We start from the raw sequence: 13,761 nt of genomic DNA, 5'->3' as shown, positions 1-13,761 counted from the left end.
AAGAAAAATGTCAATTTCGTCCTCATATAGAAAAAATTTGTATCAATCAAGTCATCTCCGTTAAAAACAAACTAATGGTGTTAAAAACTTAAAGTGAGTTTTGAATAATAACCACTTCATGGGTCCGATCCCTGATTTTGCAGTGGATAAAGTGAGTTTTGAAAGCAATGATTTTTAACGAAAATGACTTGATTGACACAAATTTTTTCTATATGAGGGCGAAATTGACATTTTTTCTAAAAGGGATGAATTTGACGCACTTCAACCAAAGTGGGGACAAAAGAAACAATTAAACCTTAATTATAATGGAATGTAATTTATTTTTTTTACTATAATTTTAATGAAATTTTTATTTAACGTAGAAACTGGTATTCAATGAATGGGTGGTGAGTTGAAATGTATAATGATAGATTGAAACTCCATTACATGTTATTTTTTTAAGAATTGAGTTTGAGTTTTTTTGTATTCAAACAAAAATAAAAAAAGTTAGAAAAAAAATACAAATTTACTGTTTTAAGATATTAAGTTAGAGATGACGTTAACTTTCTTAAATGGATTGACTGGTAATTAATTCTGATTAAATTGATTTTGAAGCCGAAATGTAGATTTTAGATGGAAAAAGTATATCATAATGTTTTGCTTTTGCTTTTAAACGGGAGTGTCATTTTTTTGAAGCTAGGAATATCATTTTAACATAGAAATACTCTGTAACACTACACCATTATATAAATTGGACAACTCTTACATGAAAACGGTTAAAAAATCTTTGTTTAAAATAGGAATAAATTACACTTTTTTATTATTGTTTATATATTGAGTTTTATTCATCTTTAACCTAAAGTGTATAACAAAAATGTTGTCTATTTATTTTAAGTAACATGTTAAAAAAATGTAAACAATTATAGGTAATAATAATTAAAACGTGATTGATTTATATCACATTTTTTAAATTACTGATAATTTAAACCACGTATTTAAAAGTGTGAATAATTTAGACTACATATAAAATTATAGATAAATTAACTTTAAACAATTCATATTACCACCATCATTTAGTCCAACAATAATTAAATTGTTATAGGATGTATCAATTATTATGTGGCGAAAACTGGATGGATCAAGTCAAATGGAATAATGATATTTAGACTGTTACATTCTTAAATATATATATATATATATATATATATATATATATATATATATATATATATATATATATATAAACAACATTTTAATGTTGTTGTCTAAATTAGTATTGTAGTTTTAAGGATGTTATGATTTGAAAAACAATTATACTACATCGCTAAATGATAAAATTTGTTATAACAAAATTGATATATTGTACAAGTTTATATATAAAAACTTATTTACTTAGCTAAGACTTAATCTTTGTCTTATATTCTTGCCTAAAGCAACAAATTTGAAAGCTTATGATGTCTTGTTCAAGTTCTAACATATAGGATTATTTTATAATTAGTTAAATATTGTGTATAATTATAAACAAGGAATTATATATTTTTTTTACTCGTACATAATTATGTGCTGATTTTGTGTGTATTTTTTAATATGGTTAAAGATCTCATATTTTTTATACATAACCAAATTTAATATATTTGTGAGTATATATCAAATTGATTTTGTATTATTGCATTATCAATTTATTCCAGTTATCTTAATAAAAAAAATACTTGAATTAACTAGATATAAATATGAATTTAAGTATCATCTTTTTTTTTTTAAATAATATATAAAAGAAGAATAAATACGAATAGATGTTTTTATCTCACTTTAACTTTTGTTAGGTCTCACACATTTTAAGTCTTATTAATATCACACCATATTTACTTTCATTTTTATTTTTTAATTAAGTAATAAATATTAGGGTGAGTATCAAGTTAAACATAAAAATACCCATCACTACAAAATAAATATAACGTTTAGGCCCTTTCTTCACGTCTCAATTGAGTCTTTATTTTTGTAAAATTGATCAAATAGGGTCTTTCCGTCAAATTGAGATGATACCGTTAAAAAAGATATGCTGACAGTGTAGTTTTTTATAACGTGGTATTAAAAACGTGATTGAATTGTATTTTTTTAAATATTTGAATTAAAAAATGAAATATACAGAGTATACTTCATTTTTTAATTCAAAAATTAAAAAAATACAATTCGGTCATATTTTCAATGCTACGGTCAAGATACTCTTCTTAACGACATCATCTCAATTTGACGGAAAGGTCTTATTTAATTCAATTTTAAGAAAATAAAGACTTAATTGAGACGCCGAAAAAAAAAAAAAGACCTATTTGAGATTAATAGAGACCTGTTAAAACATTAAATTAAATATAACATTGAAAATCGAGTATACTCAAAGATCCTAACAAATTGGATACAATGAACCAAGCTACTTCATTTCCTTAAGACCACTAAATAAATGGTGTGGCTGGAATGACATGCACGTGACCGACTCTACATATATAAAACGAAACCATAGAAACTGACAAGTATGGTAAAGACTTTGAATTTTCAAAAAAGAATGATATTTAGTAATTTAAAATTCAAATAATTTATTATAAATAAACCTATAGTTGTCATTTGATAAGAAAATGCCCGAGACAGCTGTTTGATACGAAAGTAATGGATTTTGATGGCATGTTACGGTATTAAGAAAAATATATTATTTATAGTAGGATATAACCAATTAAGGTATGGTCCATTTATTTTCTGAAATGTGCTATTTTAATTAATACTTTTCTTCCATTAAATAACTATGATTCGGTAGCGTATATGAACAATTCATTAACATAGTACAGAAAAAGAGAAACTAAGAATATTCCTTTTCCCCCTAAAATAAAATAATTATGGTCATATTACTTCTTCATTAAGATCTCATTGCATGTGTTCAAACACTCCATGCCCTTGTTTCTTTTCTTCGTATTAGACCCTAAAAAACTACATTTGTGCTTGTGCATTAAAAAGAAGGAAAAAATGGAAAATCAATCAAAAGCACATTATAATAAATTGAGAAAAGATATATGTTAACGACCAAAATAATTAAATAAATAATATAGAGAACGACGTGAGAACAAATTCTTATATGTTTTTCAACTAAAGCTATTATAAAATGACTCACACATCACATATGGTTTGATCACATACTTTGATAGGTTCAACTAAAATCTTTATCTTAAGTAAAATTATTAAGAAAAATAATTAAATACCCGATCTTTTACTAATAAACAAAAAAAATGTATATGCAATATTATAGCAAGTAATTGCAGCATAATGCTACGTGTCTTCATTTTAGGAAAGTGTATAAGAAGCATAAGCTAAAGGTGCCATTTAGAAAATAATATATTATATTGATAATGATTATTTTAATGATGATGTAAATCAGTGATGACCCAAGCTACATGAAATATTGATAAAAAAAAAAATAGTCTTTAGATGAACTAATGACACGTGTACCAAAAGTTTGAAAATATTGTGAAGTTTATGGATTTATGAGTGCTTATTACCTTAATCACTTAAAGGTTGGTGAACCACTTACTATGTATGATATCATAAACCATGTTTTTAACTTCTAATCAAGTTCATGTGTACTTCGTATCTTTCCTGGTATTTGGTTTATTTTATGTTTTTTTTATTAATACTAATAATAGCAAATTTTCGCAACACGAAGAAACAAAAATAAATAAATAAATAAATAAAGTTATTGAGTAACATAGTGAACCAGTAAATATTTTGCATAAGATGCGTGCAAGTTTTCTATTATGACTCCAGATTTTAGTCAGATATGGAGGCAATTGAATTTTCATGTCTTAAGTCTTAAAAAGATAACATCCTTAAATTATGTTATGTTTGAATTTAGGGTTTGGTTAGAATTGTTGACAATGGTGCCAACAATGGCTAATGCATCGACACAAAACCAAAATATTATCTCTTTACATGCTTAGGCTACTTTTTGGCCATTAAAAAATAAACTAATTTCACAACGCTTTTCTTAAATTAAATAAATCTTATTAATAAGTAATCATACGAGAGTTTATAATAGATTTTCTTAATTTATGTGTTTTTTTTATTGCATTGTGTTGTTAGGATATTTTTGTATTTGGCTTGTATTATATTTGATTATGTTGACTTATTTTTACTTGAGTAATATTTTTTCTCATGTTTTATTTGTCACGTTGTTCAACTCATTAAGCTATTTAAAAAGGAACATAAGATAAAAATAACTGAATTAAGTCATTTTCAGAAGCTAGTTTCTTTTGGTAGTTAAACCGCATATTAAAAAATAGTTTAGTTTATAGAGTATTAAGTTGCAAGTTCTCAAAAATGCTTTTCGGAAATCAGTTTATGAAAATAACGTTTTGTTGTTAAAAAAAATGGGGGTGCAAAGAGAGAGGAAAAAGAGCGGAATTGCAAATATTTTCTCTTTCTGCACCCCATAAGAAATTTCTTAATGTACCTTCAAAATTTCAAAATAAACATTTTATTCTTTGTGAAAGTGAGTTCCAAAATTATTTATCGTAGAATTTTTTCAGAGCAAGTTTTCAGACATTTTCGAACATAAACTTTGAAAAAAAGTTTTTAGAACAAAATTTTTGGAATAAAATTTTCTCATATACTTTTTCGGAACAAACGATGAGATCAACTTTCCAAAAGAAAATTTATAGATTAAACTTTCCAGAATATATATATTACCTTTCTGAGCAAATTTTTCAAAATAAACTTTTCAAAATATTTGTGATGTATTATTATAAAGTGAGCTTTATCAAATGAATTTTTTTTTTTTAAAGCTAATACTCTTTCTTCTTCTGAATGGAGGTGCAACGAGATTATGACACTGGCGGCAAGAGTAGCGTGGTGCAGTAAAGGAGGGTAGTTTAGTCTTTTACCCTTAATATGGTAATACAGTTAGTTATAATAGAAGTGTAGGAAGGAAAAATGAAAAGCAAATACTCTTCCTATTCTTCTCAAGACTGAGCCCATAATAATAAGACTCTGATAGCACTGATGGAGATTGGTTGAGAGAGAAGAGAACAAGAGAGACTTGAGAGTACTTGAGAGAGTATTCAGAAAGTGTAAGAATCAATACATTTATTACTGCATGGCTTGACGTTTATTTATACAGAGGAAAACAGTAGAGCAACGTATAACAGAAACAGAAAAAATGTATAACAGCTTTAATTACAGGCTCCAGCAAGGAGGGAAAGATAATTATTTTTCATGGAATTGTGCAAAGTTGATGTTAAATATTTAAGAATATTTATATAACTTTTTTGAGAATTAAATAATAAGTTGGTATATTTATTATAAATTTTAATTATTTATTATATTAAATTATGGTATAAAATTAATGTGATATTTTTACTCCATTAATATTTTCGAAAACAACCTTTCAACTCGGTTAAACAAACAGTGAAGAAAATGACAATTTAACAGTGAAAAAATTGAAGAAATAAGAAAGGGGTGCAAGTAAGATTCATACAAACATGAATTTAGGCTTGATGGTCATTGAAACATCAGTAAGTCCTTATTAAACTTAATCAAAGGACAAAATTGTAAAATGAGAAATGCAGTGCAGATGAGATGGATGAGATTTAGTGGGAAACACTTTATATAGTATTAAAATGAGGATTATGATATATAGTGGGAAACACTTTAAATAGTATTAAACACTTTATATAGGTTGGCACGCATGTTAAAAAAACAATCATTTAACATGACCTTTAATAATATGATAATATTTATTATGATTTTAAATTAAAAATAATATAATTATAATTAAAAAATTATTATTAGAGCACGTCGGATGAATGTAATTTGAGTTTTCTTATGGGAAAAAGTACCTTTTAACAACTCTTTTTTGATAATTTTTTGACAACGCATATATTATAGCTTATGATTGGTCCGTTTCAAATGTTTTTTTAAATCTAAATTCAAACAAATCAATAAAATGATGACATGTGTACTATTATAAAAAAATTATTAAAACAAAATATATTGTCTTTTTTTGTGTCAAAGTATCAGCATTCTACTACAAAACAAGTACGACTACGTGGTACATTAACGAGTAATTATTTTTAAGAAAAACTTTTTTTAACAACACTTTTTTAATATTTTTTGACAACGCATACGTGGCAGCTTGTAATTAGTCTGTTTTAAATATTTTTTAAACATAAATTTAAATAGACCAATAAAATGATGACACGTGTCTCATTGTGTTGCGAAAATATGATTGTCCTTATTTTTATAATGTCTGCCTTGTCACTTTGATCAATGACGAATAAATAAAATACAGCACTACCACGTTGCCTCCATCTCCATGGTCTCTATATATACCTGCCATTGCTTCTCTCTATACTCAGGAAATTCCCACATTGTTTCTGTATATCCGAAGATGGAACGTTCAAAGGAAAAGTGTGAGAACGGAAATGGTTACAGTAACAGTGACCCACTTAACTGGGGCATGGCTGCCGATGCTTTGAGAGGTAGCCACCTTGAGGAGGTGAAGCGCATGGTGGAGGAATACCGTAACCCCGTGGTGACGGTAGGTGGGAAGAGCCTCACCGTCTCTCAGGTGGCGGCGGTTGCTATCCGCGGCGTGAGGGTGGAGCTGGCGGAGGAAGCCCGGCATGGTGTAAACGGCAGCAGTGATTGGGTGACTAAAAGTTTGGCGAACGGCGTTGATACGTATGGGATCACCACAGGCTTCGGTGGAACCTCCTACAGGAGAACCAACCAAGGTGTTGCTCTCCAAAACGAACTCATCAGGTCATTCTTTCTTTATTTCTACATAACTTTATTTTAGTAAAACTTTCTATACAAATTTAATGAGGATAATGTTACAAGTAAAGTAAAATAGATCTAACGACAAAAAATATACAAAATACATCATTATTTAAATACAAGAAATGCGAAAAAAAAAGGACAAAAAGGTCTCTGCCAACTATTAGTAGAAGATAAAAATAATTATTATCATTTATTTATTTATGTACAAAATTTTATAATTTATTTCAAACTTAGTCATGTATGAAAAATAAAAAGATAAAAGAAAAATAAATAAACGGGGAACATGTTTGTGTAATAAAGGTGGTAGAAAATAAACAAAAATATTATTAAATTAGTATATATATATATATATATATATATATATATATATATATATATATATATATCAATGGCATGTGAAGGTGGTAGTTCTACATTTTTTAAAGGTTTGAATTGTTATATAACCCAATGACAGAGTATAAATAACTTTTTTATCGTCATACATGGTATAGTACAAAATAGGTCTCTAAAGTAAGATATTTAGATTAATTATATCTATTAAAAGTTTGACATTGTAACATCCCAAAATATATAACAATGTATATATATAGAATGTATCGATTATAATAATAGAAAATAGTTAAGAGTAGCAGATGACAATATAAGTATAAGTTACAGTCATCCAAAATAGAGGAGAAGTTTAAAACGAAAAAAAGCCTAAGTACAAGCTTCCAAGTTGTTCAAAATACAAAGCTAACTAAATATTAAAGGGTCCTAAAGATTGTTTTCCAAAATATAGATCATTATAAATAAGTGCTAAGAGTCTTCCAAAATAAGATAGTTTAGACTAGGAGCTAATAAAAACACTAAGTACTAGGGACTGGGTCTTCCTCTGTTTCCAACGCCTGCTCCAGTGGTACGTCATCACCTAATGCTCACATCGAAAGGATTGGATGATCATCGCAAGGGGAAAGACAAACACATACAAACATACAAGTGCAAGGGTGAGCTAGGTCTCAATTAGACATACAAATCATGGCAAATTAATCTAGCATTACCGATAACATCCCATTTACATACAAGCATGTAAGTCTTCATAAACATAAACATTCATTTCACAAAACTCATTAAAGCAAGCATCATATCATGTTAAGACTCCTAGACACATCCAGACATAGAATGAATGTAGAGCTAGGGCGGGTTGTGCACTTATGAGGGCCCCTACTGCTTTGCAAAGCCATTGCCGAGGGGTTCCACCCGACCATACACAAGGCTAGTCCGTTACCGCAGTATAGACCTCTAGTGATAGCGTATATCCTAGGACCTCCCACTACTCCCACTACACGCGTCAATCCTCTCTAAGTGAGAATGAAAGACCGTTGGAGTGTTAGAAATAACCTCCCATATGGAAGCCTCTCACCATTCATTCAATACACTAACTGATCTCACCGAGAGACCGTAATTCCATAACCAAATCCAACCACTTTAATCAAATAATATACCTCCAATGCCATATTAATCATTCACACACCATATAACTTCAACCATTCTAAATTTTTACAATAACAATAACATGCACCTTAATTCACCAAAAACAATTGACTAGACCAATTAAACCAAACGTTTTAAGCATAAGCCGAGCACTTAGTGCATTGGCCAGACCACTAGGACTGAACTGAGTGTCAAGACCGAGCACCCTTGATAGACCGAACGACCATGAGAAGAACCAATCTTCTCTAACCGAGACCCACCTGACCAAACGGTCATGAGAGGGCCAACCCTTCTCTAACCGAGACCCACCAGACCGAACGGTCATGAGAAGGACCAATCCTTCTCTGACCGAGACCCACCGGACCGAAAGCAATATAGGTCGAGAGCAATACTAGACCGAGAACCTTGTATGAGACCGAGAGCATCTAAGACCGAGAACTATGCATGACCGAGAGCATCTAAGACCGAGGACCTTACATGGCTGAGAGCAAAGCAAGGCCGAGAGCATCTAAGACCGAGAACCCTATGTGGCCGAGAACAGTGCAAGACCGAACGGTTCCTAACTAGCAAGACCCAAGTAGGGCAACCCATGTATAACCAGGAGTAACACAAGACCGAACGATCATAAGAAGGACCAATCCTTCTCTGTCCGAGAGTACAAGACCGAACGGTCATGAGAAGGACCCATCCTTCTCTAACCGAGAGCACAGAACCGAACGGCCAAATTATGCAAAATTCTGCAGAATCTGGACAGCAACCTCTGTGACCATTTTTAACAACTTTTACCAACTTCTAACACCTATAATTCTTGTTTTAGACATAATTAAACCTATCTAAATGATTCTAAACATTCTCATTGCATTTCTAAAGTGATTTAAGCTCCTTTCCAACTCTAAAACACCAATTTTCCCAACTTAGGGACCCAAAACCCAATCTTACCATTTTGCACTTATTTTGCCCAATTTAGTGACTCCAACAAGTCACAATACAGTGAATGAAACTACCCAACAGTCCAAAAACGTGACAAACTTCATTTGCTTAAAATCACTACCTCACTTCCTCTAAAATGACCAAAATGTGACCCTAAGACACTTGATTTTCCCTCCTAACAATACCACAACAGATTTCCACACAAAAACAATTCCAATATACATAATTCATCATTCAACATCATTCCAAACAGTTTATATCCATCAATCACCAAATTCACATAACACTCGCACTTCCATACATGCATTTCAAGTTAGCAAAAATCAAAATTATGCTTCCAACAACATACCAATTCGAAAATCATCATGCATTCACATCACACAACTAAAATGAAAAGAAGAACTAGCTCCCCTTACCTCTAGTGTGGACGGCCAACTCAAGGAAGAACCCTAGGCCACTTGTTTTGAACCCCAAAGTGTGAGAATCACCTATAAATCATCAATTGATGATGAAAAACGAGTCTTAAAACCAAATTGAAGGTAGATTGTGGAAGAAAACTAAATGGGTTGCATGCAATAAGAAATCACATGCTTAAAACCCTAGGACAAATGAGAAAAAGGGGCTTTCTTACCGGTTGGAGGAAACGAAACTTCAATCGGTAGAAACGTTGCTCTTGAAGTCCTGAACGTCTAGATAGCTTCAATTTAAGAAACCAACGGTTAGAATCTGAGTTGAGATAGAGAGGTGCTAAGGCATAGAAGGCAAAGAAGAAAAAGAGAGAGAGCTTGAAAGAAAAGGGGAAACTGTTCTTGAGAAACAAAGTAGCTATAAACTTAGAATGTCAAGAGTTTTTACTTTACTAATATGGTCCAACCAATCCTATGTTACCACGTGTTTTCCACTTAAGTGATATTTTTACAAGTCCTTACAGACATAAAAGTGAAATACGTAAATTTATGTTTTATTTAGTAAGGTTTAATGCAATTTTTTTTAACAAAATTAATTGGCTTTAAATTAAAATTTAAAAAATATCAATATTTATTCACAAATAATATAAGTAAAATAATAATAAGCAAAACATGGAAGTATGAAATATCTAAGATGTAAGAGTTTGACAAATACATTATTTTCTATAAACAGCTTGGTTATATTTGAGGGAAGCCTTGGCCCCTAATATTTTTTACAAATATATAATTTAATACATAAACAAAAATATTTTCTTTTAATTTTAATATATATTTTATATTTGGTACATTCAAAAGTTTAGTATACTTATTAAAAGATTTTGACACCAAAGTATTTTCGAAAGATCAATCACTAGATAAGAAAACATCTCAAAAAATTTAGAAATTTGTTAAGTATAGCTATGTAACTAAATGTCTAAAATATAGAAAAATGACTCAAAAGTGTCAAAAGAAAACTAAATAGACAAATTTTGGTCCATTGGGAAATGGTCAACAGATTCCTCACCTTTTCTTGAACAATTTTCCTGCATATTGTATCTCAATCCGAGTTATGTAACAAAAAGCTATAATTGTTTGATATTTGTCCCTGTCAAAATTTTGTATCATAAAATCTGTGATTATTTTATAAAATGTAAGTATACTACTATAAAACTGGGGTACAAAGTAATTTTTAACTATTTTTTTAATGTTTTTGACAAAGTTAAATAAATAGTAAAAATACAAATAAAACAACTTCAAGATACGGAAAATGAAAAGAAAAATTAAAATAACAAATTATAACATAAAACAAAACAACAACAACAAACAATAAAAAATAGAAACATAAAATCAAAAACACAAATGGATCAAGAGTTAATTTTCTAATGTGAGAATAGATTAATAAATTTTTTTTACAGCAATAAAAGAATTCATTTCAAATATTCATGCATAATATAATTGATATTTCTAAAACAATAGTATATGGATACATAGATCAGTAACTTCACTAATACACTCAAACCAGAAAACTCTAATACAATTGGAGAAAAATATCCACCAAAACAAAACACATACACCAATCAATTCAAATTTCCAAAGCAACCTTAAAAAATACTTATTAACCGTGTAATTTGAGAAGTGAAAAATACTTTTTTTTCATCATTTTTCTTTGGGTCTAACGGAAACTATGTGAAGTGAAAGACCAATTTTGCATCAATAATTGTTTATACAACTTAATCAACATATTTTTAGAAATCATGATGATTATTATTATTTTTTATAAATTTGGTGATGGTATTTTTGATAAGTACTTTTTTGCAATAGATTTTTAAATGCTGGCATTTTTGGCAATGATAAGGAATCTTGTCACACTTTACCTCAATCAACTACAAGAGCATCCATGTTGGTTAGGATCAACACCTTGCTTCAAGGATATTCAGGCATAAGATTTGAAATCATGGAGGTCATAGCCAAGTTTTTGAACCATAACATAACTCCTTGTCTCCCACTACGTGGCTCAATCACTGCATCGGGTGATATAATTCCTTTATCATATGTTGTTAGTCTCTTAATTGGTAGGACAAACTCCAAGTCTATTGGACCTAATGGAGAAGTTCTTAATGCTAGAGAGGCCTTTCAATTAGCAGGAATTGATGGTGGTTTCTTTCAGTTGCAACCTAAAGAGGGTTTAGCATTAGTAAATGGAACTGCAGTTGGATCTGGCTTAGCTTCCATAGTTCTTTTTGAAGCAAACTTACTTGTCATCCTCTCAGAAGTCTTGGTTGCAATTTTTGTTGAAGTTATGCATGGAAAACCAGAATTCACAGATCATTTAATTCATAAATTGAAGCACCACCCTGGCCAAATTGAGGCTGCAGCCATAATGGAGCATATATTGGATGGAAGTTCATTTATTAAGGAAGCACAAAAGTTTAATGAAATTGACCCACTTCAAAAGCTTAAACAAGATAGGTATGCTCTCAGAACATCACCTCAATGGCTTGGACCACAAATTGAAGTAATCAGACATGCAACAAAGATGATTGAAAGGGAGATAAACTCTGTAAATGACAACCCGTTGATTGATGTTTCAAGGAATAAGGCACTTCATTGTGGGAATTTCCAAGGTACCCCAATTGGTGTTTCAATGGATAACACTCGTTTGGCCATAGCAGCAATTGGAAAACTTATGTTTGCCCAATTCACTGAACTTGTGAATGACTTATACAATAATGGTTTGCCTTCAAGTTTAGCTGCTAGTCACAACCCAAGCTTAGATTATGGTTTCAAAGGAGCAGAAGTTGCAATGGCGTCTTACTGTTCAGAACTTCAATACCTGGCAAATCCTGTCACAACTCATATGCAGAGTACGGAGCAACATAACCAAGGGGTGAACTCGTTAGGATTAATTTCTTCAAGAAAGACAGCTGAAGCATTAGACATCTTAAAGCTCATGTCTTCCACTTTTTTAGTTGCATTATGTCAAGCAATTGATCTACGACATCTAGAGCAAAACTTGAAGAACACTGTGAAGAATATTGTGACTCAAGTGGCAAAAAAAACTCTCACAATTGACATTAATCATGAGGACTTGCTTAAAATTGTTGATGGTGAGCATGTGTTTGCTTATATTGATGATCCTTGTAGGACAACCTACCCTCTGATGCAAAAGTTGAGGTTAGTCCTAATTGATCACGCATTACAAAATGGTGACAAAGTGACAAGTTTAAGTTCTTCAATTTTTCAAAAGATAAGTGCTTTTGAGGAAGAACTCAAAGTAGTTTTTCCAAAGGAGGTGGAAAGTACTAGGATTGAAATTGAGAATGAAAATCCAGCTATTCCTAATCGAATTAAAAAATGTAGATCTTATTCATTATATAAGTTTGTGAGAGACACTTTGGGCACAAAGTTACTAACAGGCGAAAAAGTAACATCACCTGGTGAAGAATGTAACAAAGTATTTGTTGCATTGTGTGAAGGAAAATTTATTGATCCTATGTTGAATTGTCTAAAAGAGTGGAATGGAACACCATTACCAGTGTGATAAAATGGTAATGAATAGTTATGATTTTTTGTTTATTTAAGTAGAATATTATTTTATGATAGGTTAAAAAAATTTTATTTTTAAGTCAGTTCATATTTTATTTTCTTCTAGCTTTGTTTTCAGATAATAAGAAACTATAATTGTTTTGAATATAGAGGCTCAAAGAAAAGGATTAAGGGTTAGGTGGCATTTGTATTGTATACGTTATAGAAGTGTTTTTATGTAGTGGTTTAAAGTCGAATTGGTGCACTTTAAAAGCATACATAATAATTCAATATATTGACAAATTTAGCATACATAAGTTATCATCTTAGCACAAATTTGAAAAGCAGAAAAAAATATAATCAAATAATAAAATAGTACATAAAGGAAGAAAAAAAAATGTGATAGACATTTTACTCATTTCCAGTAAACACTAAAATCATCAACCTTTGCAACTTTATTTAATACTTTTAGAACATTTTGCTAGTTAATTATTTTAGTTACTTAAAAAAAAGTACATTGTGGTTCCATTGTGTTTTGAATTTATTAAAATTAAGAACATATAAATATTTATGTGATTAGAACCCACTATAATAT

General features: G+C 30.1%; 1 protein-coding gene across 1 annotated transcript; it reads left to right on the top strand.

Moving 5' to 3' along the window:
• The first annotated feature begins 6,387 nt into the window (after positions 1–6,387).
• On the top strand, positions 6,388–13,254 carry LOC106772504 (phenylalanine ammonia-lyase 2). Its single transcript, XM_014658937.2, has 2 exons — positions 6,388–6,777; positions 11,463–13,254. Exons 1-2 carry the CDS (start codon positions 6,404–6,406, stop codon positions 13,180–13,182), a joined length of 2,094 nt encoding a protein of 697 aa, XP_014514423.1. The 5' UTR covers positions 6,388–6,403; the 3' UTR covers positions 13,183–13,254.
• Positions 13,255–13,761: the final 507 nt, after the last annotated feature.

The sequence above is a fragment of the Vigna radiata genome, chromosome 8, assembly GCF_000741045.1.
Source record: "Vigna radiata var. radiata cultivar VC1973A chromosome 8, Vradiata_ver6, whole genome shotgun sequence".
Taxonomy (NCBI): Eukaryota; Viridiplantae; Streptophyta; class Magnoliopsida; order Fabales; family Fabaceae; genus Vigna; species Vigna radiata.
This window is presented reverse-complemented; position numbering and strand designations above follow the sequence as displayed.